Here is a 25369-nt window from a genome sequence, read left to right as displayed (position 1 = left end):
AGTGATGGAGAATAAGGTAAAAGATGGTTCTAAATGTCATCATGCCAGAGAAAAACAGAAATGTGCAGTGCACTCATACACACGTGGATGTACTGTATATACACACATGCTACACTTTGTAGCATGTGAAACACAAACACTCCACAAATGGAGTACTTGACAAAAGCCAAGTGTAGGCACTGTATAATATGAGGATTCAGTTGTTTATATATTATATAAAAAATCACACCCTGTGTGAAGGTAGCAGCGCCTTTGATACATTTTGTCATCGATATGTGTTTATAATGTGTTTATAGCCATGTGTCACGTGAAGCTTGACCAATCACTTTGTTGACGGGTCTGACCAATCACTTTGTTGACGGGTCTGACCAATCAGAACGTTGACGGGTCTGACCAATCAGAACATTGACGGGTCTGACCAATCAGAACGTTGACGGGTCTGACCAACCAGAACGTTGACGGGTCTGACCAATCAGAACGTTGACGGGTCTGACCAATCAGAACGTTGACGGGTCTGACCAATCAGAACATTGACGGGTCTGACCAATCAGAACGTTGACGGTGAACACGGACAAAGTCAGGTATAGAGCAGGATCCGCTCTATACCTAAAGGTATAGAGCGGCTAGCGCCGCTAAAAAGATAGAGATACCACTAGAGTGGAGGATAAATACATGTCTATCAGAGAATATGAAATACTGTTTCTATTGTACGGTACATGTCACCCACCTACAGAAACACACACAGACACACACAGGAGTTAACGGTCAATAAGTATCTGTATAGGAATTGCACACACACGCCTTTTATAATAGCTTCTTCTTCTCTGGTGTGCAGGTGAAGGTTCGTAGTGATGGGACTCGCTATGTGGCCAAGCGTCCAGTGAGAGACCGGCTCCTCAAAGCCAGAGCAATGAAGATCAGAGAGGAACGCAGTGGGATGACCACAGACGATGACGCTGCCAGCGAGATGAAACAGGTACAGCAGGAAGACAACACCATGACACCAGACTCTCTAAGGGTGACGATGTCGGTCAGTCGGTCCACATTGTGGGAGACTGTATGTGGAGGCACAGATGGCCATTCAGTTTAGTTTAGTGTCTTTTATTCTGCTCTCACAAATTAACAGAAAATAAATTCTTTGCTCACAGACTAACCATCAGGCTTTCCACCACGGAGGAAAGCCTGGTGTTCATTCTAAAACTGAGCTGTGTGATCCGGTTTATAAAAAAGGGGGAAATAATTTTGTTCCGGTGGTGTGTTGTTTTTGTTCCCCACATAATGCGAATCAATTAGTTTAGCCTCGATAGTCGTGCTATGAATTAGAATAAAAGACACACCAAACGATTATTATATCACAAGAAACAAAACGATTACACCAAACTTAACACATTTTAAACTAGGTGAATCATTTGGGAGGTGTACGGCGCCGGAGGTTCCGGTCGTGTGTTCCGGCCGCCTGATGACGTTAAGTTATTTCCGCTCCAGACCGTATCAGGAACCCGAAAATTATATTGATCCCAGGCTACTCACAGGCTGGTCCCAGTCTTTCACGGTTAAGTCAGGACAAAGGATAGTTAAAAGGGCTGCCCAACTGAATTAAAAGCCACACCTTCAAGCAAACACAGGTATATAATATTATAATCAAATGATATATCAAAAGGAGAAGTCGAGCCAAAAGAGAGGAGAAGCTACTGATCTAAGAGAAACATTTAACAGTGTTCAATTCACGAAAGTACACAATTTTCAGTCACCGAACTCATTAAACTTTAAACTCAACTACTCAACTACTCAACTTCAACGAACATACAGTATGTTGAAAACAACTGCAGAGGATGACCCCTACTGATTTTGGTGACACGATAGCCTTTCATCTAGCACCAACATTAGGTGAAATATTCCACTTGCTCACATTCTACTCCCAATTAACCTACATTGAAAACTGCTTGCTGGATTGCATTCGAATCCAGCTGTCTTCTAGTGTGGCAGTCTCGGTTGCTGGCAACTGCCCAGTACAACCACAGTCTTCTTGTGTTGTCTGGCATCTGCCAAATATAAATACATTATTATATATTGTTCGATAACTAAGTCCCCTGACATGTAGCTAAAACCTCAAATCCATCACTTTTAATTTCCTACACTTAAGCAGTCACTGTGTATAAGAAATAGATGTGAATGTGACTCTTACTGCTCACCATGTTTCCACTAGGGGCGCTACTGGAGCAAAGAGGAGAGAAAACAACAGCTGCTCAGAGCCAGAGAATACAGACGAAGACGGGAGTTCATGATGCAGAGCAGACTGGATTACCTGAAAGGAGACAGGTGGGAAGTTAATATAATCCTATCGACTTTAACCCATTGAGACCTGAGGCCCATTCTACAAAGATGCCTTCTAAATTAGTAGTTCTCAAACTTTTTCGTGCCAAGGACCCCCAAATTGATATATACTGTATATTTGGCCGCGGACCCCCATCTGAAAATGTTTTGTGCCAGGGACCCTCAGAGGAGAAGATTTGTGTTAAAAAGTGTCTGCTCTTGAACACTTTCAAGATTTTTCAAAAAGGTAAAAAAATAGTAGATGTACAAGCTTTCTTGGTCTTAATGGATTAAACAAAATGTATTTTAATGTTTATTTAAAACACATACAGTAAGGGTGCCGGGTGGTGGCTCAGCTATAGTGAACGGACCACATGCTCCTTGTTGTGCCTTGAGTCACGAGGACCCAAGTTCGAATCGGACTCATGACTTGCATGTCTTCCTTCTCTCTCAAATCAGTTTGTCTCCGTCTCTCTACAGTCATACACTATGAAACAAATAAAGCACATTTGTGGGAATTCTGAGCATGGCTGTAACAATGTTCGATCACCTGTCAATTCTCCTCATCATTACCCCCGCACACTCCTTCCCTCTACCTCACCCCTAACTCCATCTCCTCTACCTCACTCCTACCTCCATTTCTCTACCTCACCCCTGCCTACATCCCTCTACCTCCCTCCCTCACCCTAATTCTGATTTGCCCATTCCCAGGGTGATGGACCAGTCCTCCTCAGCAGCAGGTGGTGCTGAAGAGCCCAGGTCATACCCACAGCAGGAAATACCGACCAACAACATCCTGCTGCTGAGCCAAAGGAAGGTCTCAAAGCGGAGAAACCGTCGTATCCTTGACAACTGGATCACCATTCAGGAACTGCTGTCTCATGGATCCAGATCTCCAGATGGAACCAAGATTTACAACCCACTACTCTCTGTCACCACAGTCTGAGAGGAGAGGGTGCTTATAGCGACTAGGTGATTGTACATGGGCAATTGACATGATGTATATAATGGGAATGCACAGGACTCTTGAAGATGTTACCACTTAACTTTTGTAAGATGAATTCGCTGGTTAACAGTGAGAGGAGTGGAGAAGGAGGAAAAAGAGGGTTGAGACAGCCTCAAGAATGCACGGCTCTAAAGAAGGAGCAATGCTGAACCAAATCTAATGAGATGGATGCAGGTGTTCCTTTTTAACACCTTTCATAAACACTGAATGCAGTCTGGAAGGAGGCACTCTGAAAGGGGAGACAGGCTCAGACTTTCTTTGAACTCATAGTAGACGGCAGGATGTTGTGATTAGACTGACCAAAAGGTCACAGGTTTGATTCCTTTGGCCATAGCCAACATGCCCTTACCTGGAATTGTCCTTGAGCAAAGCACCAACCTGCCCTACCTTTCCTTTGACCCCTCTGGTGAAGTGATCACAGACAGTGTTTCATACAGAATGATATGAAGGAACTACTTTGTGTGACACTGTGTGGAAGTTCTTCTCAAGAGAGTGTCTAGAGAAAAGGAAGGAGTTGAAAGATCTCAGTGAAATAATGTAACACTGAATCGCCTCCTCAGACTCTTGGTGTCTTTTTTCTTTTAATCTACTGTAACAACAAATGAGGTAGAGGATTGCCTCTCTAGGCTTACAGAGAAGACTTAAGAATTATCTTGGTTTTAATCTAAAACATCTGGAAAGACAGATGGTGTTGAATGATACAAAAATGTCCTAAAATACATTATCGACACATCTGGTTCAACGGTATCTCATACTCTAACACAGTACTACTGACACACTTGGTACAACAGTACCTCTCATATGGTAAATGGAATAGTGCATTGCATGGGTCTTCAACAGGGGGTCCGGGACCCATAGGGGGTCCTTAGAGTTACTACAGGGGGGGGGGGGCACATCTTTGTGTGATAGGAACTTTCTGAGGAGAGATTTTGCCAAAAATAGCAGATCTACAAGCTATTTTTGGCAATGAGGTTTGGTGTAGAGGTAAAAAAGAGCAGACCAGGTACAGTCTACAGAGCCAAAGGTCAGGTTTACTATGTATTGACGGTTTAAGTGGTTAGATGTCTGAAAATACTCATTAACATGAATCCAACAAACACTGATGACAGTGCTGTCAAACAAGTGTATGAGGCTATATGAAATCTATGAAAAACAATGTTATACAATATGTAGTGTGGGGGTCCCTGCTTCATCTCTCTCTAAGCTAAAGGGTCCTTGGCCTGAAATACGTTGAAGACCCCTGCAATAGACATTGATCTGTCAGTGTATGAATTCAAAGTTCATAATATGAATTTTCAATATTGCGTATATGCACTGGCAGTAATGTTTCAGCTGTGGAGGACATTGTGTCCAAAGTTATTGTGAAGCAGGAATGTTGCCCTGAGTTGAGTTAATGCATGAAATAAATGAGAATTACTGAGAATTATTGAACTTTAGACATACATTCTTGAGAGTGAAAAGTGTATTGTACAAAGACTGATTTTCCACAGGAGTGTGTGCAGGCGCTGAGTAATGCTACACACCTGAAAGATAATAAAGTATTAACATTAAAGATTAAATGGGAAATTGTTTCTTTCTATGTGTTCTCACAGAGTCCAGTTAACACTGATGTTTACAGCACAGCTTAATGCCAAGCCATCTAGAACAGGGTTTGTACTGTATGTACTGTATAGTGTATGTATCTAGTCTGTAGACCAATGACAGCCCACACAAAACAGAACCACTTCTGGCAATAACCAGGTGCAGCATGAACTAAAGTAAAGGGCCATCGCATGTAATATGATGAAAGTGGTTACATTTAGGTATGGGATAAGTGTGGTTACTCATATCTGGCACTTAGTTTTGCACAGTTGGCACCAGGCTCGACCATAGAGATAAAAAGAAAACCATAGAGGCAACATGTCATTAGGTGTAAATGGAACCTATAATAAAAGAGGCTTATGTTGTCATAATAATCCTTAATTTTCCTGTACTGATTTTTTAAATTCAAATTAACTCATTCACTGTCAAGGACAACTTTTACGACTTTTTTTTCTCCAAAGGGCCACACTGCCAAGGACGATTTTGACCTTTTTTTTGGGGGGGGGGGGGGTGTTTCCACTAGATGGTGCTCTTTGCTATCACATGAGTGACCATTTCATCCCCAGATGCACGCAGAACTAGGAGATGACGTGATCCCAAGATTTACTGCTCCATTCACTTCCTGGTTAACGTATTTGGGAAATCGTCTGTATCTTGCCTCCTGTGTTTTACTATGTATTTTTGACGAGACATGCTATTTGCAACGGCCTATAACAAGTTAACAGGGGGTCGTGATTACATTTTATTGTAATTGTTTCACGGAAGCACAGTGAAGCACAGTGAAACCCCCCGTGATTAGCAACCATCGATCATACTGGAGATAAATATTCTGTGACAACTTGAAAAAGTAAGAAAATCGCTTGCAGTGAAAAAATTGCTGGCAGTGAGTGATTCGTTTATTTATTCCAGCAGTGAAAGAGTTAAGGAAACGTCTAGAATGAACAAAAAAGGTCAACATTTGATTAGAGAGAGAGATTAGAGAGAGAGATTAGAGAGAGAGAGAGAGAGGGGAAGTGTGTGTGAGAGAGACGGGTAGTTATGTTTCTTATCTCCCAGGATAACAATTGACAGTTTAAGGAAGTTCAAATACTTTCTAAACGGTAGACACATTTACAATCACAAACAGATTTTAAGAACGGTGTTTTAAAATGAATATCAGACATGTTCTGCCCTGCTGCCTCATCCTTGGTAAGTGTATTATTATCTGTCCATACAGTATGTGTAAACGTCTTTATGCCTCCAACTGATTCATTTGTCAGTCTCTGTTTACAGTATATTATGTCCATCTGTCTGTCTTTCTCTCTACAGTATATTTGAGTCTATTATTTATCTGTCTGTCTTTCTGTCTCTGTGGTCGGTCAGAGCCAGGGTCGGTCTGTGTGTGTGTGTGTGTGTGTGTGTGTGTGTGTGTGTGTGTGTGTGTGTGTGTGTGTGTGTGTGTGTGTGTGTGTGTGTGTGTGTGTGTGTGTGTGTGTGTGTGTATTTTCTATCTGTCTAGCGTTTGAATATGACCTACTTTCTACCACTTGATCATGATCATCAACTGTTCACGTTTGTTCCACAGCTCTGTGTGGAGTCACTCTACAACGACAAGTCTTTACAGTAACTGAAGGAGAAGACCTTACAATTGCATGCAGGTTCTCAACAGCTGGTGATCTGTTCAAGTCCTTCTGTAGAGGAACATGCACTACAGATCTCATTAGAACAGCTGACTCCTATGCTGTGAATGGTAGATACAGTATTGAAAATGAACAAGGTGGATTCTTTGATGATGGTGTGTTTCATGTAACCATCAAACAAGTGAGAAAGTCTGACACAGGGACATACAGGTGTGGTGTGGACAGAATATTCGCTGGAGATTCAAATGAGGAGATTCGGATCACAGTCCTAGATGGTGAGTATAAACGTAGAATATAATGGAATGCTCAGAGAAAGGTTGCCAGGTACACACCCACCATGTTGGAGGAGAGAAGGCTAAAGGAGAGAGTGTGAGCTCATTCTTAAAAAAATAAAAATAAACTAAATATCAGCATTACTAGACATAATATATGATTTTATTCTGCTTATTGTATGTTTTCTACACGTACCTCAATAAAGCAATGTAATTACTATTTAATTTGATGTCCAGTCATGTATGTATTTACTTGAGTAGTGTAGAGTACACTGTAAAACAGACACATTAGCAAGGTTAACAGGTACAATCCCACAATGTTGGAGGAGAGACAGCAGAAGGTGCGATTGTGATGTCATTCCTCAGCAACAAACAAAACTAAGGGGAAAAAAACTGAAATTATTGTATTAAACAAATATTGAATTAAACTCATTTGAATTGTATGCATTTATTTCTTGTGTAAGAGTAAACTATAAAATGGACAAATTAGCTGCCGTTAGAATCTCACTCGCTGCTGTTAGACTCGCACCTTCCATTCATTATCATCATCATCGTCTGCATTGTTGTTATTATTGCATTAACTTAATATTATGATGATATTCACAGCTCCAACCATCACTGCTCGTCCTCCATTGGTTCCATCTCCAGATGGAACAGTCTCTACAGCCACAACAGGACCAGATGGTTCTGTAACGGTCTCACCAGCTGTCTCTGAACCCTCTACACCTTCTGTAAGAGAGGAAAACTCCTCTCCAGATGCAGGTAAGAACAACATGTCTGTCTGTCTGTCTGTCTGCTGTGCTTTTTGTTCGTCTGTCTTCGTGTCTGATTGGCTGGTAGACTGCCTGCCTGTTTGTCTGCCTACATAATGAGCTGTCTAGACATTAACTAGGCTGTTTTTCTACCTGCCTAGTTGGCTGATAGCTTGTCTGTCTACCTCATGGGTTGTTTATCTGTTAATCTACCCGTCTGTCTACCTAGAGTAGTGGGTTGTTTATCTGTTAATGTACCTGTCTGTCTACTAATGGATTGTTTATCTCTTAATGTACAGTACTAGTCTAATAGTCTGTCTGTGTCTCATTCAGTAGATACGTTTTCACAATTCTGTTGTGATAACTTCCTCTAAACTTTCATAACGGTTGTAATGTGATGATGTAATCCCAAGGAACCATCGTCTATGTTACTGTGGGACTGGTTGTCATGATCACCATGCTGACATTGGCTATTGTGATCTACTTCAGGACACGAACCACAAAACCACCTGGTAACACACAAACAGACACGTACTTGTGCATGCACACACACACACACACACACACACACACACACACAAACACACACAGAGAGATATATTGCCTATAAGCAACCTCCGCTTTGCTTCAAATCGCCCTAATTGGTAAGATAGGAGTCCTAGCTCTGAAAAAGAACATTCCAGGGATGATCTAAGTAAGCAAAACAAGTGATCAGCTAATTAACTATTTCTAAAGGTTGTACTGTGAATCACTGAACGTGAAGAACTGATACACTGTACAGGATGTATATTTGTCTGAATTGTGTAATAAAGCTAAATCTGTGTTTTGCAGAACCTTCCAACTCTTTCATAGAGCCAGTTTATGCCAAAGCCAGAAAGGTGAGTTTGAGAGGTGTCTCACCAATTGTGTACAGAGCAAAATCCTGAGTGTAAAAAAAAAACAATGTGTGTGTGTGTGTGTGTGTGTGTGTGTGTGTGTGTGTGTGTGTGTGTGTGTGTGTGTGTCCGCGCGCACATGCACAAGTACGCGTCTGTTTGTGCGTTACCAGGTGGTTTTGTGGTTTGTGTCCTGAAGTAGATAGTCAATGTCAGCATGGTGATCATGTCAACCAGTCCCACAGTAACATGTGTTTGTGTGCGTGCGTGTGTTTGCGCGTGTGTGTTGGAAATTAACTTTACAAAATATCCTATGGCTACTAGCAGAGACTGAAACGGATCACTCTTATTTGCTCCTAGCCTGAAGATGACCCGGCCAACATGACTTACTCTGAAGTTCAGTTCCACAAAAAGACAGACGTCCATCCAAACCATCCACCTGCCGAATCCAGTGACTCTACTGTGTACTCTACTGTCAAATTAGCTTAAGATGAGCTTCAACAGCATGGATATCTCAGACTAAAAATTACTAGAAAGGAGCGCTCAGCAGAGTGCAGATCTCTGTCAGGCAGAAGGGTGTAATTTAGTTTTTCACTGCATATCTATAGTAGCTCTACCCTCCTATTTTACATTTCCATTTGATCAAAGTACCTGGTCAAAGGCAGAATGTGACATTGGCAGTAGAATGTGTGGCATTGTGTATCAGATGAGGTGTGGTTATAATGGAGCCAGAGCATGTGAGCGGAGCGGAGCGGGTGAAAATGCCGCTCCGCGCTCCAGGGGGCTGAAATACCGCTCGCTATTCGCTCATGTTAAACCCCCCCGCTCTCCGCTCCCCGTCGCTCCTCGCTCACGTTGATTTGCGCAAATCTCGCTCCACGCTCCGCTCAAACCGGGTCGCTCAACAGTAAAAAAAAAGAAAAGAAAAAGAAAGTAGAAATTCTAATGACATCTCGGTGCGCTGTGCACTGCTGCTGTCTGTGTGTCTCTGAGTCCGTGCGACCGGGCATGCTCAAACATTCGGTGCGCGGCCCCCGCGAGGGCGGCCTGGAGCGGGAGGCTCTGAGTAGCGCTCCAACCTTTTTATAACCCGCTCCGCGCTCACGTCAAAATCGCGTCGCTCCGCTCACATGCTCTGAATGGAGCATACATTTAGTTTTGTTCATACATTATATATTTATTATATTTTAAGAAATAAATCAAATCAAGTTGAATGATTTACATTTGGTGCTGTAATTCCAAATAGGGCCACTGTGTATTGCTACAAAGCCAATAAATGACATCTCCTGTAGCTGTGATGCCAGGTGACACACAAGCCACTTCCAGTTCTTTCACCACAAAAAAAGCACCTTTCAGGGGGGGATAATGGGATCATCTCAAGCAATCATAATTCCAGCTAAAATGTAAAAAGCTCAACATTCTGTATGTCCAAATTGTCTACTTGTAGGCTAATTGATTGTCTGTCTGTTGTACGTTTCCCCAATTTGGAGTCTATTTAACACATTAAAACGAAAAAAGAAAGCATCTGTGTCATTTTAGATTTTTGCGGTGGCTATTCAAAAATTGAAGATATACAACAGGTCAACAGCAATGGCACTGATGGAGTTAACAGAGGAGATCACCAACTGTATTGATAGCCAGAAATATGTCTTAGGAGTATTTATATATTTGAAAAAAGCCTTCGATACCATTAATCATGAAATACTAATACAAAAAATGGAAAGATATGGTATAAGGGGTTGGCGTTAAACTTTTTGTTTAACGCCAACCCAAAATGTTTATTTTAAACATCAATGATATTTTGTCAAATATGTTGACATTTTGTTCAGGGGAAACTCCACAACAGCTTTTGGAGGTCACCACTACAGAAATTAGTAAATTAAAACATTGGTTTGATATAAATAAATCGTCATTAAATTTAAACAAAACTACGCTTATGTTATTTGGAGAATAATGATTCTGCTCTGCTGATGTCCCATGAGGATCAAGCCACTCTGGAGAGCTCCCTGAGTGAGGAATTGGCCAATGTCAACTCCTGGCTTATTGATAACAAATTATCTTATTCCCAGAGTGATAATCACAAATTATCACTCTGGGAAGACAGAATCAATTATTTTAATTGATTCTTTAATTTATTTAATTTAATTTATTCTAATTAGGTGCCCTGATTGCAAGGTCAAGCTAAATTGGGACGACATAGCAGCAGAATCATCAGTGAAATACCTGGGTCGTATTTTGGAGGGTAACTTAGACGGACGAAATATGGCATGCAAGGTACTGAGCAAGGTCTCCGGACTGACATGGCACGGACATCAAGGTACTTAGATAGGGAGACTAGACTGGTGGTGGCCAACTCCCTTATTTTGTGCCATTTTGATTTTGCTTCAAACCCTAAACAAATCCCTCAAAACCAAGTTACGTTTGCTCAGAATAGACTAATCAGGGTCATACTAGCGTTGGGCCCTAGAGCCTATATACTGTAGGAAGGAACCAGTTTAGAGAGCTCAACTGGCTCCCAGTAGAGTCCAGGGTTACCATGGCCAGGCTGACCATGGTCCATAAGATCATACAGTATATGGCGAGGTCCCCATATTTTTAAAGAAATGTTTCACTCAGGTAAGCGAAGTACACACATTTTTCACCAGATGTGAGCCATCCTGCTTTTAAAAGTGAAGTTGGAAATTTACTTACATAGGAGCAACTCAGTGGAAGTGCCTAGAAATCAGTGTCAAACTGACAACCAATCTGAGGTCTTTTAAGCAGCAGACAAAAGCATGTCTATTAAAAAAGGTTCCCCTATAAAGGGTCATTAGTCTAGGGAGAGCACTTATTTTTATGTATGTGTATATATATATATGTTACTGTCATTTGTTTTGTATTGAAATATTTTTTTAACTTATTAACTGTTGCTTGTAAGAGGACCACAATGGAAATAAGTCCAAGGACTTTGTGTTCCTCGAACTGAATGCATTTCTAATAAATCAAAGGGGGATCTTTTGAAAAATCAAAATACAATAGAACGATTGCGCATGAAACGATTGACGAAATGTTGCCACAGAAGTTACTTGTAAATAAGCACCACACGAGCATCTACTTCCTGCAGCTCGTCTTTTGACATATCACGACAATAAAAGGTGACAGTTATAGGAAGTTAAAACACTTTGTAGATGTCACTTTACATCAGTGACAGTTTAAAAGTTTAAGAACCCAGTGTTTAAAAATTAATATGATTTTTTTTTTGTCCTGCTGCCTGATCCTTGGTGAGTACTATCTATCTCTCTGCCTGTGTCATTTGTCTCTCTACAGTATTATGTCCATCTCTCTGTCTTTCTCTATTTACTGTATGTCTCTTGTCTGTCAGTTTTTTCTGTCTAGACTGTGTTTGAATATGACCTACTTTCTACCACTTGATGATCATCAACTGTTCATGTTTGTTCCACAGCTCTGTGTGGAGTCACTCTACAACAACAAGTCTTTATAGAAACTGAAGGAGAAGACCTTACAATTACTTGCAGGTTCCCACGAGCTGGTGATCTGTCCAAGTACTTCTGTAGAGGAACATGCACTACAGATCTCATTAGAACATCTACGTCCTATGAGGAGAATGGTAGATACAGTATTGCAAATGAACAAGGTGGATTATTAGGTGGATTCTTTAGTGATGGAGTGTTCCATGTAACCATCAGACAGCTGAGAAAGTCTGACACAGGGACATACTGGTGTGGTGTGGACAGACCATTCACTGGAAATGAGGGGGATTGGATTTGGATCAGAGTCCAAGATGGTGAGTATAAACGTAGAATATAATGGAATGCTCAGAGAAAGGTTGCCAGGTACACACCCACCATGTTGGGGGAGAGTATGCAAAAGGAGAGATTGTGAGGTAATTTTTGAAAAAAGTTACTGAATATCGGCATAACTTAAAGGAGAATTCCAGTCATTTTTCTCTCCTAGACGGAATTATTCAACGTTCCTTTGTATGTTGGTGAGTGATTAGCGACACATCAAGCTAAAATGACCGGAATTCTCCTTTAACATACATAACATATGATTTAATTCTGCTTATTGTATGTTTTGTATGTGACTCAACAATGGAAAATGACTTACTTAACTATTTAATTTGATGTCCATTCATGTATGTAATTACTTGTGCAGTGTAGAGTACACTGTAAAACAGACGTATTAGCAGGGACAAAGTGCTGCTGTTAAACTCTCACTTTGTGCTCTCTCTTCAACATGGTGCTACTGTATGTCTGTAACCACTGGCAACCTCTCTCTGTCGCCACACATTTCATGGCAAGCCACTTATAATGTAATGAATCAACAGTAATTATCAGTGCATTGTAGTAAGTGTTTAATTCAATTCAAATGTAAACAAGGCATTATCAAACCTTTCCTCCGGCCCCACTGAGCCCACGACGGCACAAGTAGGTGGTGTTGTGTGGTGTGCCAGTGGAAACCCAGCACTAGTGCGGTGTGTATCTGTTAAACTATAGTACACAAACTATAGTTTGTGTAACTTCCTTTAGCTGTCAAAAAGTCTGTCTCATTCAGATTAATGCTAAAATATGTTGTGATTCACAGCTCCAACCATCACTCCTCCTACTTTATTGGTTCCGTCTCCAAATGGAATAGTCTCTACAGTAACAGCAGGACCAGATGATTCTGTAACGGTCTCACCAGCTGTCTCTGAACCCTCTTCTACACCTTCTGTACGAGAGGAAAGCCCCTCACCAATAGCAGGTAAAATATGTCTGTCTGCTAGGCTTTTTGTTCATCTGTTTTTGTGTCTGATTGCTAGTCTGTCTGTTTTGTCTGACAACATAGTGAGCTGTCTAGATATTAACTAGCCTGTCCTGGTTGTTTATCTGACCCGTTTGTCTAGTGAGTTTTGTATCTGTTAATCTACATGTCTGTAACCTGCCAAGCTGTCTAATACTGCAGCTGATCTCTGTCTACTGTCTCTCTCAGTAGATTAAAGTGTTGTAATAACTTCCCTAACTTTCTTGACTGTTGTAATGTGATTATGTAATCCCAGCCCAAGGAATCACCCTCTATGTCACAGTGGGACTGGTTGTCATCATCACCCTGATAACATTGGCTATTGTGATCTTCTTCAGGAAGCGAACCACAAAATTACCAGGTAACATATGCGTGTGCTCGCACACACGCACGCACACGCACACACACACACACACACACACACACACACACACACACACACACACACACACACACACACACACACGCACCATTTTATTTCAGAGAACTTATAAAATACTCCAATGATCCCTCATTCTAATCAGTTCATAAATGAGCAATGTTGGTGATAGTGTTACATCAGGCTGGGTATAGTGTGAGGTCATGCTAGTTATTAAACTAAAAACAATGCTGATGGCCTCAAAATGATCTAAACATGCCCCAATTGATCAGCTGCAGTGGCGAGAGTAAAGCACTGACAGCCTTGATGCATTTGATATGGAGGGACAGACATGGCAAGACAAACAAGCCTTGGGACAACTGCAAAAATACAGCATTAACTTGCATGACTTTGGGCGTTCGGGTGGTGCAGTAGCACACAGTAGAAGTGCCCACCAAAACGGAGGTTGTGGGTTCGAATCCACCATGGCGCATACGGCTTTGTCGGGCGTCTATGCGAACACAATTTGCCCGGGGGAGGGAAGCCGTACGGGGAGGGTGATATTGGTCATTGCACGTACTCCTAAGGGCTGGTGGTGGCACCTGTCAGCAGGGAGTGTTGGGCGGGAGGAGTAGGAAAAAAGGCTCTATGTCCTCCCAGTGGGGGCTCCTCACTGGCAGTCAGTAGGATACAACAGCAGTGACAACACAGAAATGTGATTTTTTTTTTAACTTGCATGACTTCGTTCCACTAAGTTTGATTCAATGTGTGTCTGTGTTCCACAGGTTCCTGCACCAGTGGAGAACCATACACCACACTCTCTGAGGAGGTAAAACACTGCCTCTTTATTTCTGTTTTTGCTCTCCCTCTACTACAACAACCAAGTTTACTACTGTAGTACTAACCAAAGTGAAAAAGGAAAAATGTTATTCAAGTTAAATATTTTAAAAAGTATAAAAAACAAGTTTAGTGCTGGTCAGTTCAGTGGTTTGCGAGATTAGCTCCAGACAGAGAGACAGACAGCTCAGACAGACAGACAGACAGACAGACAGAGACCCTCTCATATTATGACTAGCCACTTCCAGCGCCTGTAAAAATAACAGTAAATAACAGCAAAATAACAGCATCGCAGAACCAGTGCAAAGACTTTAGGGCAGTTCTTCTGGCTATGCAAGACTAATACTGTAGTAGGCTACTCATGTACTGTACATAAATACACAATTAATTATTTCTAACACAGTTACTATGGCAGTACTAATGCAGATAGATACAGGATGGAGTACATCTTCCACAGTGACTCCTGCAGTATTAATGTAGATACTGTAGGTAGATTTTCCTTTTACCATAGTTTGTGCGTTGAAGTCTGAACTTTGCATTATAACTGAGGCCGCAGAGAGACATTATTTTCTTTCACTGTTGAATGTGTGATAGAATGAATATTAGAAACTTTTCTACATCTCAACACTGAATAGTTATTGTCCATTTCATTAAATCTATTCAACCAACACAAGGTAGATGAAGGCTATAACAATCTATTTATCCATCTATCTCTTGTTTTCTCCTCAGGTGGCCACCTATGAGAACTGTCCTCCGGTCTCCAGGTCAGACTTAGACTCTACCTACCAGACTCTCAATGCAGCCACCATGGAGCCCAACACAACCTACTGTACAATCACACCAACACACACTGACTCCTCTACCTACCAGACTCTCAATGCAGACACCATGGAGCCCAACACAACCTACTGTACAATCACACCAACACACACATAGATCTCCATCAGTCTCCAACAAGATACCGTCTATCTAGTCTTCTATTTCCACTCGACTTGTATTTTGTTTGAATCTTTCACACGCATGATCGAGGACCGTTATCCTTGTGTGGAGTTTTAGTGAATGTCTTTGACACCAATTGATTGTGGTTTATTTACTGCAGGGGTACATGTGTGGAGATTTGGTCCATCAGGATTTGTGAGAAACTCTGATGCCATCCAATCATGATCTAGTTCTGCCCTTAAAAGCAGGAAGTTGGCAATCAGGAGAGAGGTTTTTGTAATGGGTGAGCAGAGTGTGTTCCAGTGCCACCGATATGTTTTTAATTGTAATTGTGAAGTGAAATAAGGAGTAATGATGTTGCACATGTATGTGCACTGTACACAGGAGTTACACTCCTGTGTGAGGCAGGTTTCTGCATTTAGGTGCACTTCACTCTACTCACCCTGGTGAGAATGTTTGTTTTTATCATTACATGCATGTAATGTCATATTGTTTGTTGTGTACTCATTGAATTTGTATAGCCTATTTATGTTTTAACCCACTTGTCAATAACGTAGTAGTCCTGAGCTCTCCACTCTGATACAATGTCTGGGCCTTGATAGTAACTTTTTGTGTGCTTTTTGCAGTGCAGTGATCTGACTTACTGAGTTGAATACTCACTTTTGCTTGTCTGCTCTTGATGTTTGACGAAGGACAAATTGTGATCTATTGTGTTATTGTGTTAAGGACCAGTTGCAGTTATTGTATGGCAGTGGCCTAATTTGTGTTTATATATTTAAATGTGAAATAAATGTTATATTCTTGTCAATCTGGTGTCTTTAAGCCTCCCAAACCCAGTTTTAAAGCTCTGCAAAACAAACCTGTGTTTTTAAAGTTAAAGCCTTAAATGGTTGTTGGTGCAATTCCAACTGGCGTAGTCAATAGAGTTTTTTATGTTTTTAGTAACCCCTAAATAGTCCATTTGGTTACACTTGCTTCAGCTGTGTACTGCTGTGACTCCCTCTATTTGTGTCTCAGAGAGTTCCCTTTGCTAGCTTAGCTAACATGCCTCTGTAAAGAGATTTGGCGCAAATACATTAACACATATCTTGTTACAACTTACAAATACTTATTCATCAAATGTATGTTGTTGTTGTTGTTGTTGTCGCCGTGACATTTATGTACAAAAACTTAAGGTGTACTGTATATTATGGTGTATCCTGTGCCAGCATTATATTAGTAAATGCCAATGACCTTAATAAATAAATAAAAAAATATATATATTCATTCAATATATATATATTTCAGTTAAGTATGAAAATAAAATAAGAAATACTGCTGGGAGACTGCAAATGTACTGTAATTTGTATGAAAACCAAAAAATCCACAAAGTCTCATGTAAAATCCCGAAGAGACGCAGGGCAGAGCAGGGCCCTCCGGATTTAAAAATAAACATAACTTAAGTTTGTGCTGTTTGTCTTTACAGGGCAGAATTATCAACATAATTGAAACCCTTTTCAATCAACGACATAATAATCGTGGGTTTCTTTTGGTAGTAGTCTCAAGAAAACAGTTATACCAACAAACACAGCAAAGACCCCGTTTAGAAAAGATAAGTACCATTCACAGTTTCTTTTTAAAGAAAACTGCAATAAACAATAAGATGACTGATTTCCATTAGGTGCTGTAATTCCAAGTAGGGCCACTGGGTGTTGCCACAAAACCAATGCATTACATCTAGCTATGAAGCCAGGTGACACACCAGCCAATTAAAACAGTTTCCACCAGTGACATCACCACAATTTCTGAAATAAAAAAAGAACACAATTCAGTTTAAGGCTCAAGATTTCTACTTGTGTTTTTGTGTATTCATTATTGAGTCATTATTTCATTTGATCCATTCTTTCTGACAAGGAAATGATTAACTTGTGCCAGTGAGCCGGACACTGCTATAATGGCTGCAGTTGTACCAGGCGTTGGTGGTGTGGCAAGACTTTGCTCTCAGGGAGGTAGAGCGCCATCTCCAGGGCGACCAAGTTGGTGAACTCAAATGGTATTGTGAGCCCTATTTAGTCAAGAGATCCTAAACCCACAATTTGGGGATTTAGCATTGTGCAAGGGGCGTTCCCGTGCAAAAGTTGCTATTTTCGGACACCAGCCTTATCCCTGAAACACCTGCGCTAGCAGTTACATTATGCATAGGTGTGGTTTGGGCGTTACAATAATAACTGTGGAAGAGTACTGCATATAGCCTGGGATCACCTTTTTCGGATTTGTGATCCGGTCGAGAGCGGAAGTAACCATACGGCACCAGGCGCTTGTTTATCTGCGTCCAGGCGGCCGGAACCAGCAAATCTGGAAAGCCCTCACCCCAAAATAACTACGGCAGGGATCAAGGGATTTGTAATAGGGCCTACCTAATAAAATCCTTGATGTGGCGTATAAGATAAGTGTGGTTACTCACACCTGGCACTTAGCTTTGCACAGTTGGCACCAGGCTCGACCATAGAGATAAAAAGAAAACCATAGAGGCGACATGTCATTAGGTGTAATTGGAACCTATGATTAAAGAGGCTTATGTTGTCATATAATAATCCTTATATTTTCCAGTACTGATTTTTTAAATTAAAATTCACTGCCAAGGACGACTTTTATGACTTTTTTTAATCCAAAAGGGCCACACTGCCAAGGACGATTTTGACCTTTTTCCCCAGATGCACACAGAACTAGGAGATGACGTGATCCCAAGATTTACTGCTCCATTCACTTCCTGGTTAACGTATTTGGGAAATCGTCTGTATCTCGCCTCCTGTGTTTTACTATGTATTTTTGACGAGACATGCTATTTGCAACGGCCTATGACGAGTTAACAGGGGGTCGTGATTACATTTTATTGTAATTGTTTCACGGAAGCACATGAACCCCCCCGTGATTAGCAACCATCGATCATACTGGAGATAAATATTCTGTGACAACTTGAAAAGGAAAAAATCAAAAAATTGCTGGCAGTGAGTGATTTGTTTATTTATTCCAGCAGTGAAAGAGTTAAGGAAACGTCTATAATGAACAAAAAAGGTCAACGTTTGATTAGAGAGAGAGAGAGAGAGAGAGAGAGAGAGAGAGAGAGAGAGAGAGAGAGAGAGAGAGAGAGAGAGAGAGAGAGAGGGGGGGGGGAAGTGTGTGTGAGAGAGAGACGGGTAGTTATGTTTCTTATCTCCCAGGATAACAATTGACAGTTTAAGGAAGTTCAAATACTTTCTAAACGGCAGACACATTTATAATCACAAACAGATTTTAGGAACAGTGTTTTAAAATTAATATCAGACATGTTCTGCCCTGCTGCCTCATCCTTGGTAAGTGTGTTATTATCTGTCCATATTATGTGTAAACGTCTTTATGCCTGAATCATTTGTCAGTCTCTGTTTACAGTATATTATGTCCATCTGTCTGTCTTTCTCTCTACAGTATATTTGATTATTTTATTTTTGCTTTTATTACTTTCTGGCTCTGTGGTCTGTCTGTCTGTCTGTCTGTCTGTCTGTCTGTCTGTCTGTCTGTCTGTCTGTCTGTCTGTCTGTCTGTCTGTCTGTCTGTCTGTCTGTCTGTCTGTCTGTCTGTCTGTCTGTCTGTCTGTCTGTCTGTCTGTCTGTCTGTCTGTCTGTCTGTCTGTCTGTCTGTCTGTCTGTCTGTCTGTCTGTCTGTCTGTCTGTCTGTCTGTCTGTCTGTCTGTCTGTCTGTCTGTCTGTCTGTCTGTCTGTCTGTCTGTCTGTCTGTCTGTCTGTCTGTCTGTCTGTCTGTCTGTCTGTCTGTCTGTCTGTCTGTCTGTCTGTCTGTCTGTCTGTCTGTCTGTCTGTGTGTGTGTGTGTGTGTGTGTCCGCGCGCATGCACAAGTAGGTGTCTGTTTGTGCGTTACCAGGTGGTTTTGTGGTTTGTGTCCTGAAGTAGATCACAATAGCCAATGTCAGCATGGTGATCATGTCCCACAGTAACATAGTGACACGTGTTTGTGTGCGTGCGTGTGTTTGCGTGTGTGTGTTGGAAATTAACTTATCTAACTTAAAATATCCTATGGCAACTAGTCGAGACTGAAACATTTGCTCCTAGCCTGAAGATGACCCGGCCAGCATGACTTACTCTGAAGTTCAGTTCCACAAAAAGACAGACGTCCATCCAAACCAGGGGTATTCAACTAGATTAGGCAGGGGGCCACAACTGTAAAATAATTTGGAGTTGGGGGCCACACAATTTGCGAAATTTGCGAAATTTTTCGGGTCTAATTCGGGTCTAATTCGGTCTAATTCGGGTCTAATTCGGTTCTATTTGACCAATATAAATCAACCTTTTTTCGGGTCTAATTCGGTCTAATTCGGTTCTATTTAAGGTTCTAAGTTAAGTTCCAATGAAAGATGGCCTTTCAAGAACTAATGAAGGATAAATAATTTGTACTGTTTTAACTTTGATAACATAAATCAAAGTTAAAATAAATAATAATTATGAAAATTAAAAAAAAAAAAAAAAAAAATTTTTTTTTTTTTTTTTTTTTTTTTTTTTTGGAATATGGCCAGGGGCCACGCGGGCCGCACGTGGCCCGCGGGCCGCCAGTTGAATATCTATGATCCAAACCATCCACCTGCCGAATCCAGTGACTCTACTGTGTACTCTACTGTCAAGTTTGCTTAAGATGAGCTTCAACAACATGGATATCTCAGACTCAAAATTACTAGAAAGGAGCGCTCAGCAGAGTGCAGATCTCTGTCAGGCAGACGGGTGTAATGTAGTTTTTCACTGCATATCTATAGTAGCTCTACCCTCCTATTTTACATTTCCATTTGATCAAAGTACCTGATAAAAGGCAGAATGTGACATTGGCAGTAGAATGTGTGTCAACCCCCCCAAAAACATGTACTGTGTGTTGTTGGATGCATTCACTTGCATAATATGGTAAATATTGTGTAGGTATAATGATTGGGTACTGTACAGTATGTCATGATAGGATTGCACTGATTATAATCTGTACATACACTGTATGTGTATATGTTTTGACTATGTGCATTAGATGAGGTGTGGTAATAATGGAGCATGAATTTAGTTTTGTTCATAAATGATATATTTATATTTTTAGAAATAAATCAAATGAAAGTTGACTGATTTACATTTGGTGCTGTAATTACAAATAGGGCCACTGTGTGTTGCTACAAAGCCAACAAATGACATCTCCTGTAGACTTGTGGAAGCTGTGTGAGGGACATGTGACATGTGAAGGTCACTGGACACTGCTGATGTCCAGATCTAGATGAATTGAATACACAGGACCACAATGGAAACAAGCCCTTAGGGCTTTTTGTATTATCCTTTTAGCACCATTGTATAATAATCATACCACTGTACTATTTGTAAACTGTTAATCAAGTATTCAATCAATCAGTGTACTGTATGTAAATTCTGACTGACAGTCAGTACAGTTTCAGAGCAAACAGGTCAACAGCAATGGCACTAATGGAGTTAACAGAGGAGATCATCAACCGTATTGATAACCAGAAATATGTCTTAGGAGTATTTATAGATTTGAAAAAAGCCTTTGATACCATTAATCATGAAATACTATACAAAACATGGAAAGGTATGGTATAAGGGGGGTGGCGTTAAACTAGTTGAAAACATGCAACACAGGCAACAGTTTGTACAGATGGGTGACAAATATAAATCATCATGGGCTGACATTACTGAGTCCCACAGGGGTCAGTGTTAGGCACAATACTGTTCGGGCCTTGACAATGATATTTTGTCAAACATGTTGAAATTTTGTTCAGGGGAAACTCCACAACAGCTTTTGGAGGTCACCACTACAGAAATGAGTAAATTAAAACATTGGTTTGATATAAATAAATCATCATTAAATTTAAACAAAACTAAGCTTATGTTATTTGGAAACCGTAATATAGATACACAAGTAAAAATGATAATGTTAACATTGAAAGAGTATATGAAAATACATTTCTGGGTGTATTACTGAACCACAAAATCTGCTGGAAACCCCATATAAGCTATGTAAGAACAAAGCTTGCACGGAGCATTGCAGTTCTGGGGAAAACAAAACCCATTTTGGATGATAAATCACGTTATATTTTATATTGCTCACTTGTACTACCATATCTCAATTATTGTGTAAAGATTTGGGGTAACACTTATAAAAGGTAATCTAAAGCCATGATGCATTCTACAAAAAAGAGCCATTAGAATAGTTAACAAGTGGTGGGGGGAGTGTAGTGCCCAGGATCACTTAGCAAATTGGCACCGGGTGAAAAAAAGGGTAACAAAATCGAGGGATAAAAATTATAGAGAATACTTAACAAGGTAGGGTATCTGGATCACACAAACATACTGTTTTCACAATCACATGCCATGAAGTTCATGTCCCTTGTTGAATGCAAGACTGCACTAATTATAGACTGGACTGAGGGTGGAGATACAACGAAGTCCAAATATGAGTTACTTCAATTACTTCAACTATTTAAGAGGTATTTGGATGAGGAGTGGCCGTGTTGACCTATTGAGTCCTGGCATCCCTGTTGCAATGTGGCCCGTCATGGGCCTGTGGATTGGCTGTTTTCAGATAGCCTAGGGGCTGACAGGGCATCATGCAGGTGGTTTAAATAGAGGTAAATGGTGTTTTGTCTGACCCTAACATCGTGGAATGTGGAGTTCCTCAAGGAAGCATTCTAGGTCCTGCCCTGTTTTTAGTGTACGTGAATGATATGACAGACGCCTGTAACTGTGATTTGTTCCTGGACTGTATGCTGATGATTCTGCTCTGCTGATGTCCCATGAAGATCAAGCCACTCTGGAGAGCTCCCTGAGTGAGGAATTGGCCAATGTCAACTCCTGGCTTATTTATAACAAGTTATCTTTACACTCTGGGAAGACAGAATCAATTATTTTTGGCTCCAAAATCTAATTAGGTGCCCTGATTTCAAGGTTAAGCTAAATTGGGACGACATAGCAGCAGAATCATCAGTGAAATACCTGGGTCGTATTTTGGAGGGTAACTTAGACGGCCGAAATATGGCATGCAAAGTACTGAGCAAGGTCTCCGGACTGACATGGCACGGACATCAAGGCACTTAGATAGGGAGACTAGACTGGTGGTGGCCAACTCCCTTATTTTGTGCCATTTTGATTTTGCTTGAAAGCCCTAAACAAATCCCTCAAAACCAAGTTACGTTTGCTCAGAATAGACTGATCAGGGTCATACTAGGGTTGGGCCCTAGAGCCCATATAGGAAGGAACCAGTTTAGAGAGCTCAACTGGCTCCCAGTAGAGTCCAAGGTTACCATGGCCAGGCTGACCATGGTCCATAAGATCATATATGGCGAGGTCCCCATATTTTTAAAGAAATGTTTCACTCAGGTAAGCGAAGTACACACATTTTTCACCATAGCCGGTGTAGCAGATGTGAGCCATCCTGCTTTTATAAAGTTGGAAAGGAATCAATTACTTACATAGGAGCCACACAGTGGAAGTGCCTAGAAATCAGTGTCAAACTGACAACCAATCTCAGGTCTTTTAGGCAGCAGACCAAAACATGTCTGTTAGAAAAGGTTCCCCTATAGAGGGTCATTAGTCTAGGGAAAGCACATGTTTTTATGTATGTAGTGTATATGTTACTGTCATTTGTTTTGTATTGAATGACATGTATTTTTTACTTATTAACTGTTGCTTGTAAGAGGACCGCAATGGAATGGAAACAAGTCCAAGGACTTTATTGTGTTCCTCAAACTGCTGTAACCCTGTGGTTTTGATGCATTTCTAATAAGTCGAATCAAAACTCTAAAAAAACAAAAATCTCTAAAGAGGATCTATTGAAATATCAAAATACAAAAGAACGATTGCGCATGAAATGATTGACGAAATGTTGCCACAGAACTTACTTGTAAATAAGCACCACACAAGCATCTACTTCCTGCAGCTCGCCTTAGATGACATAATATCACGGTTACAATAAAGATGACAAGTGACAGTTATAGGAAGTTAAAACACTTTGTAGATGATAGAGATGCACTTTACATCAGTGACAGTTTAAACGTTTAAGAACCCAGTGTTTTAAAATGAATTTGAGACATTTTCTGTACTGCTGCCTGATCCTTGGTGAGTACTATCTACTGTATCTCTCTGCCTGTGTCATTTGTCTCTCTACAGTATTATGTCCATCTCTCTGTCTTTCCCTATTTATGTCTCTTGTCTGTCTGTTTTTTCTGTCTAGAGTGTGTTTGAATATGACCTACTTTCTACCACTTGATCATGATCATCAACTGTTCATGTTTGTTCCACAGCTCTGTGTGGAGTCACTCTACAACGACAAGTCACAGTAACTGAAGGAGAAGACCTTACAATTACTTGCAGGTTCCCAACCTCTGGTGATCTGTTCAAGTACTTCTGTAGAGGAACATGCACTACAGATCTCATTAGAACAGCTGACTCCTATGCTGTGAATGGTAGATACAGTATTGAAAATGAACAAGGTGGATTCTTTGATGATGGTGTGTTTCATGTAACCATCAAACAAGTGAGAAAGTCTGACACAGGGACATACAGGTGTGGTGTGGACAGAATATTCGGTGGAGATTCAAATGAGGAGATTCGGATCAGAGTCCTAGATGGTGAGTATAAACGTAGAATATAATGGAATGCTCAGAGAAAGGTTGCCAGCTACACACCCACCATGTTGGAGGAGAGAACGCAAAAGGAGAGATGAGCTCATTCTTAAAAAAGTAACTAAAAATCAGCATAACTTAACATACATAACATATAACATATGATTTAATTCAGCTTATTGTATGTTTTCTACATGTGAATCAACGATGCTAAATTATTTAGTTAACTATTTAGTTTATTTAGTTTGATGTCCATACATGTATGTATTTACTGTGTAGTGTAGAGTACACTGTAAAACAGACGTGATAGCAGTAGGCCTGACCTTGATTATTCGAATAGTCGACTAATCAGTCGAGGGGTGTCTGAGTCGACTGACAATCTCTTAGTCTAATTACTATTATAAAAAAAATGTATTCGACTAAAAGATTGGTTATATTAATTAACCAATAGTTTGCCAAAATAGGATATACATCATGATTTATTGGGAGAAAACAAGCAAGTATATGTTAAATCAGACATTAAGCACCCCTACAGCCCAAATGGAATGTTCCTCTATTGCATAACATCTTTTTGGGCTGATTCGACTGAGAGATTGGCAGTCGAATCAGACTGATTCGACTGACAATGCCAAAAAAATACAAAAAAATATATATATTTTGTTGTGTTGCACTAGTCGACTATTAGTCGACTATAGGCAACTATTGGCCAATCAGATTCGACTATAGAAATCCTTAGTCGGGGACAGGCCTAGATAGCAGGGACAAAGTGGTGCTGTGGTGCTATGTCTATAACCACTGGCAACCACTCTCTGTCTCCACACATTGCATGGCAATCAACAGTAATTATCAGTGCATTGTAGTAATTTAAGTGTTTATTAAAATGTAAACAAGGCATTATCAAACATTCCCTCCGGCCCCACTGAGCCCACTTTGGCCCTGATCCTTGTATATTGAAAGGACGGCACAAGTAGGCGGTGTTGTGTGGTGTGCCAGTGGAAACCCAGCACTACTGAGCTGTGTATCTGTTAAACTATAGTACCTGTTAGTGTAACTTTCTTTAGCTGTCTAAAAGTCTGTCTCATTCAGATTTGTGCTAAAATCTGTTGTGATTCACAGCTCCAACCATCACTGCTCGTCCTCCATTGGTTCCATCTCCAGATGGAACAGTCTCTACAGTCACTGCAGGACCAGATGATTCTGTAACGGTCTCACCAGCTGTCTCTGAACCCTCTACAATTTCTGGTAAAATATGTATGTCTGCTAGGCTTTTTGTTCATCTGTTTTTGTGTCTGATTGGCTGCTAGTCTGCCTGCCTGTTTTGTCTGCCTACATAGTGAGCCATATAGATCAGGGGTCTTCAACGTTTTCAGGCCAAGGACCCCCTAGCTGAGAGAGAGATGAAGCA

General features: G+C 40.7%; 3 protein-coding genes across 3 annotated transcripts in view; all 3 read left to right on the top strand.

Moving 5' to 3' along the window:
• LOC311054227 (PDZ domain-containing protein 4-like) overlaps positions 1-3259 on the top strand; it is a gene marked incomplete at both ends in the record, with an annotated part of 33910 nt that extends 30651 nt beyond the window's left edge. Inside the window, 3 exons of the mRNA XM_084070105.1 lie at positions 836-976; positions 2207-2319; positions 3025-3259. Coding sequence (XP_083926231.1) covers positions 836-976; positions 2207-2319; positions 3025-3259 — 489 coding nt within the window. The remainder of the gene's footprint in view (positions 1-835; positions 977-2206; positions 2320-3024) is intronic.
• Positions 3260-5971: 2712 nt separating this feature from the next.
• On the top strand, positions 5972-9113 carry LOC311053070 (uncharacterized protein). The gene is made up of 6 exons (XM_084068451.1): positions 5972-6088; positions 6465-6794; positions 7398-7553; positions 7957-8055; positions 8375-8421; positions 8779-9113. Exons 1-6 carry the CDS (start codon positions 6049-6051, stop codon positions 8905-8907), a joined length of 801 nt encoding a protein of 266 aa, XP_083924577.1. The 5' UTR covers positions 5972-6048; the 3' UTR covers positions 8908-9113.
• A 1841-nt stretch (positions 9114-10954) lies between these two features.
• On the top strand, positions 10955-15376 carry LOC311054226 (uncharacterized protein; the record flags this gene model as incomplete). Its single annotated transcript, XM_084070104.1, has 5 exons — positions 10955-10989; positions 12105-12202; positions 13457-13561; positions 14344-14387; positions 15125-15376. The coding sequence occupies 5 exons, from the start codon at positions 10955-10957 to the stop codon at positions 15329-15331; spliced, it is 489 nt and encodes a 162-aa protein (XP_083926230.1). The 3' UTR covers positions 15332-15376.
• Positions 15377-25369: the final 9993 nt, after the last annotated feature.

This window comes from Gymnoscopelus microlampas, assembly GCF_963454915.1.
Source record: "Gymnoscopelus microlampas genome assembly, chromosome: 10".
NCBI lineage: Eukaryota > Metazoa > Chordata > Actinopteri > Myctophiformes > Myctophidae > Gymnoscopelus > Gymnoscopelus microlampas.
This window is presented reverse-complemented; position numbering and strand designations above follow the sequence as displayed.

Excerpts from the sequence above, each read along its gene's own strand:
- LOC311053070 (XM_084068451.1), top strand. The coding sequence starts at position 6,049 with ATGAATATCAGACATGTTCTGCCCTGCTGCCTCATCCTTG. Across the intron at positions 6,795-7,397 it reads TCGGATCACAGTCCTAGATG|CTCCAACCATCACTGCTCGT; the intron begins GTGAGTATAAAC and ends TGATATTCACAG. Across the intron at positions 8,056-8,374 it reads ACGAACCACAAAACCACCTG|AACCTTCCAACTCTTTCATA; the intron begins GTAACACACAAA and ends TGTGTTTTGCAG.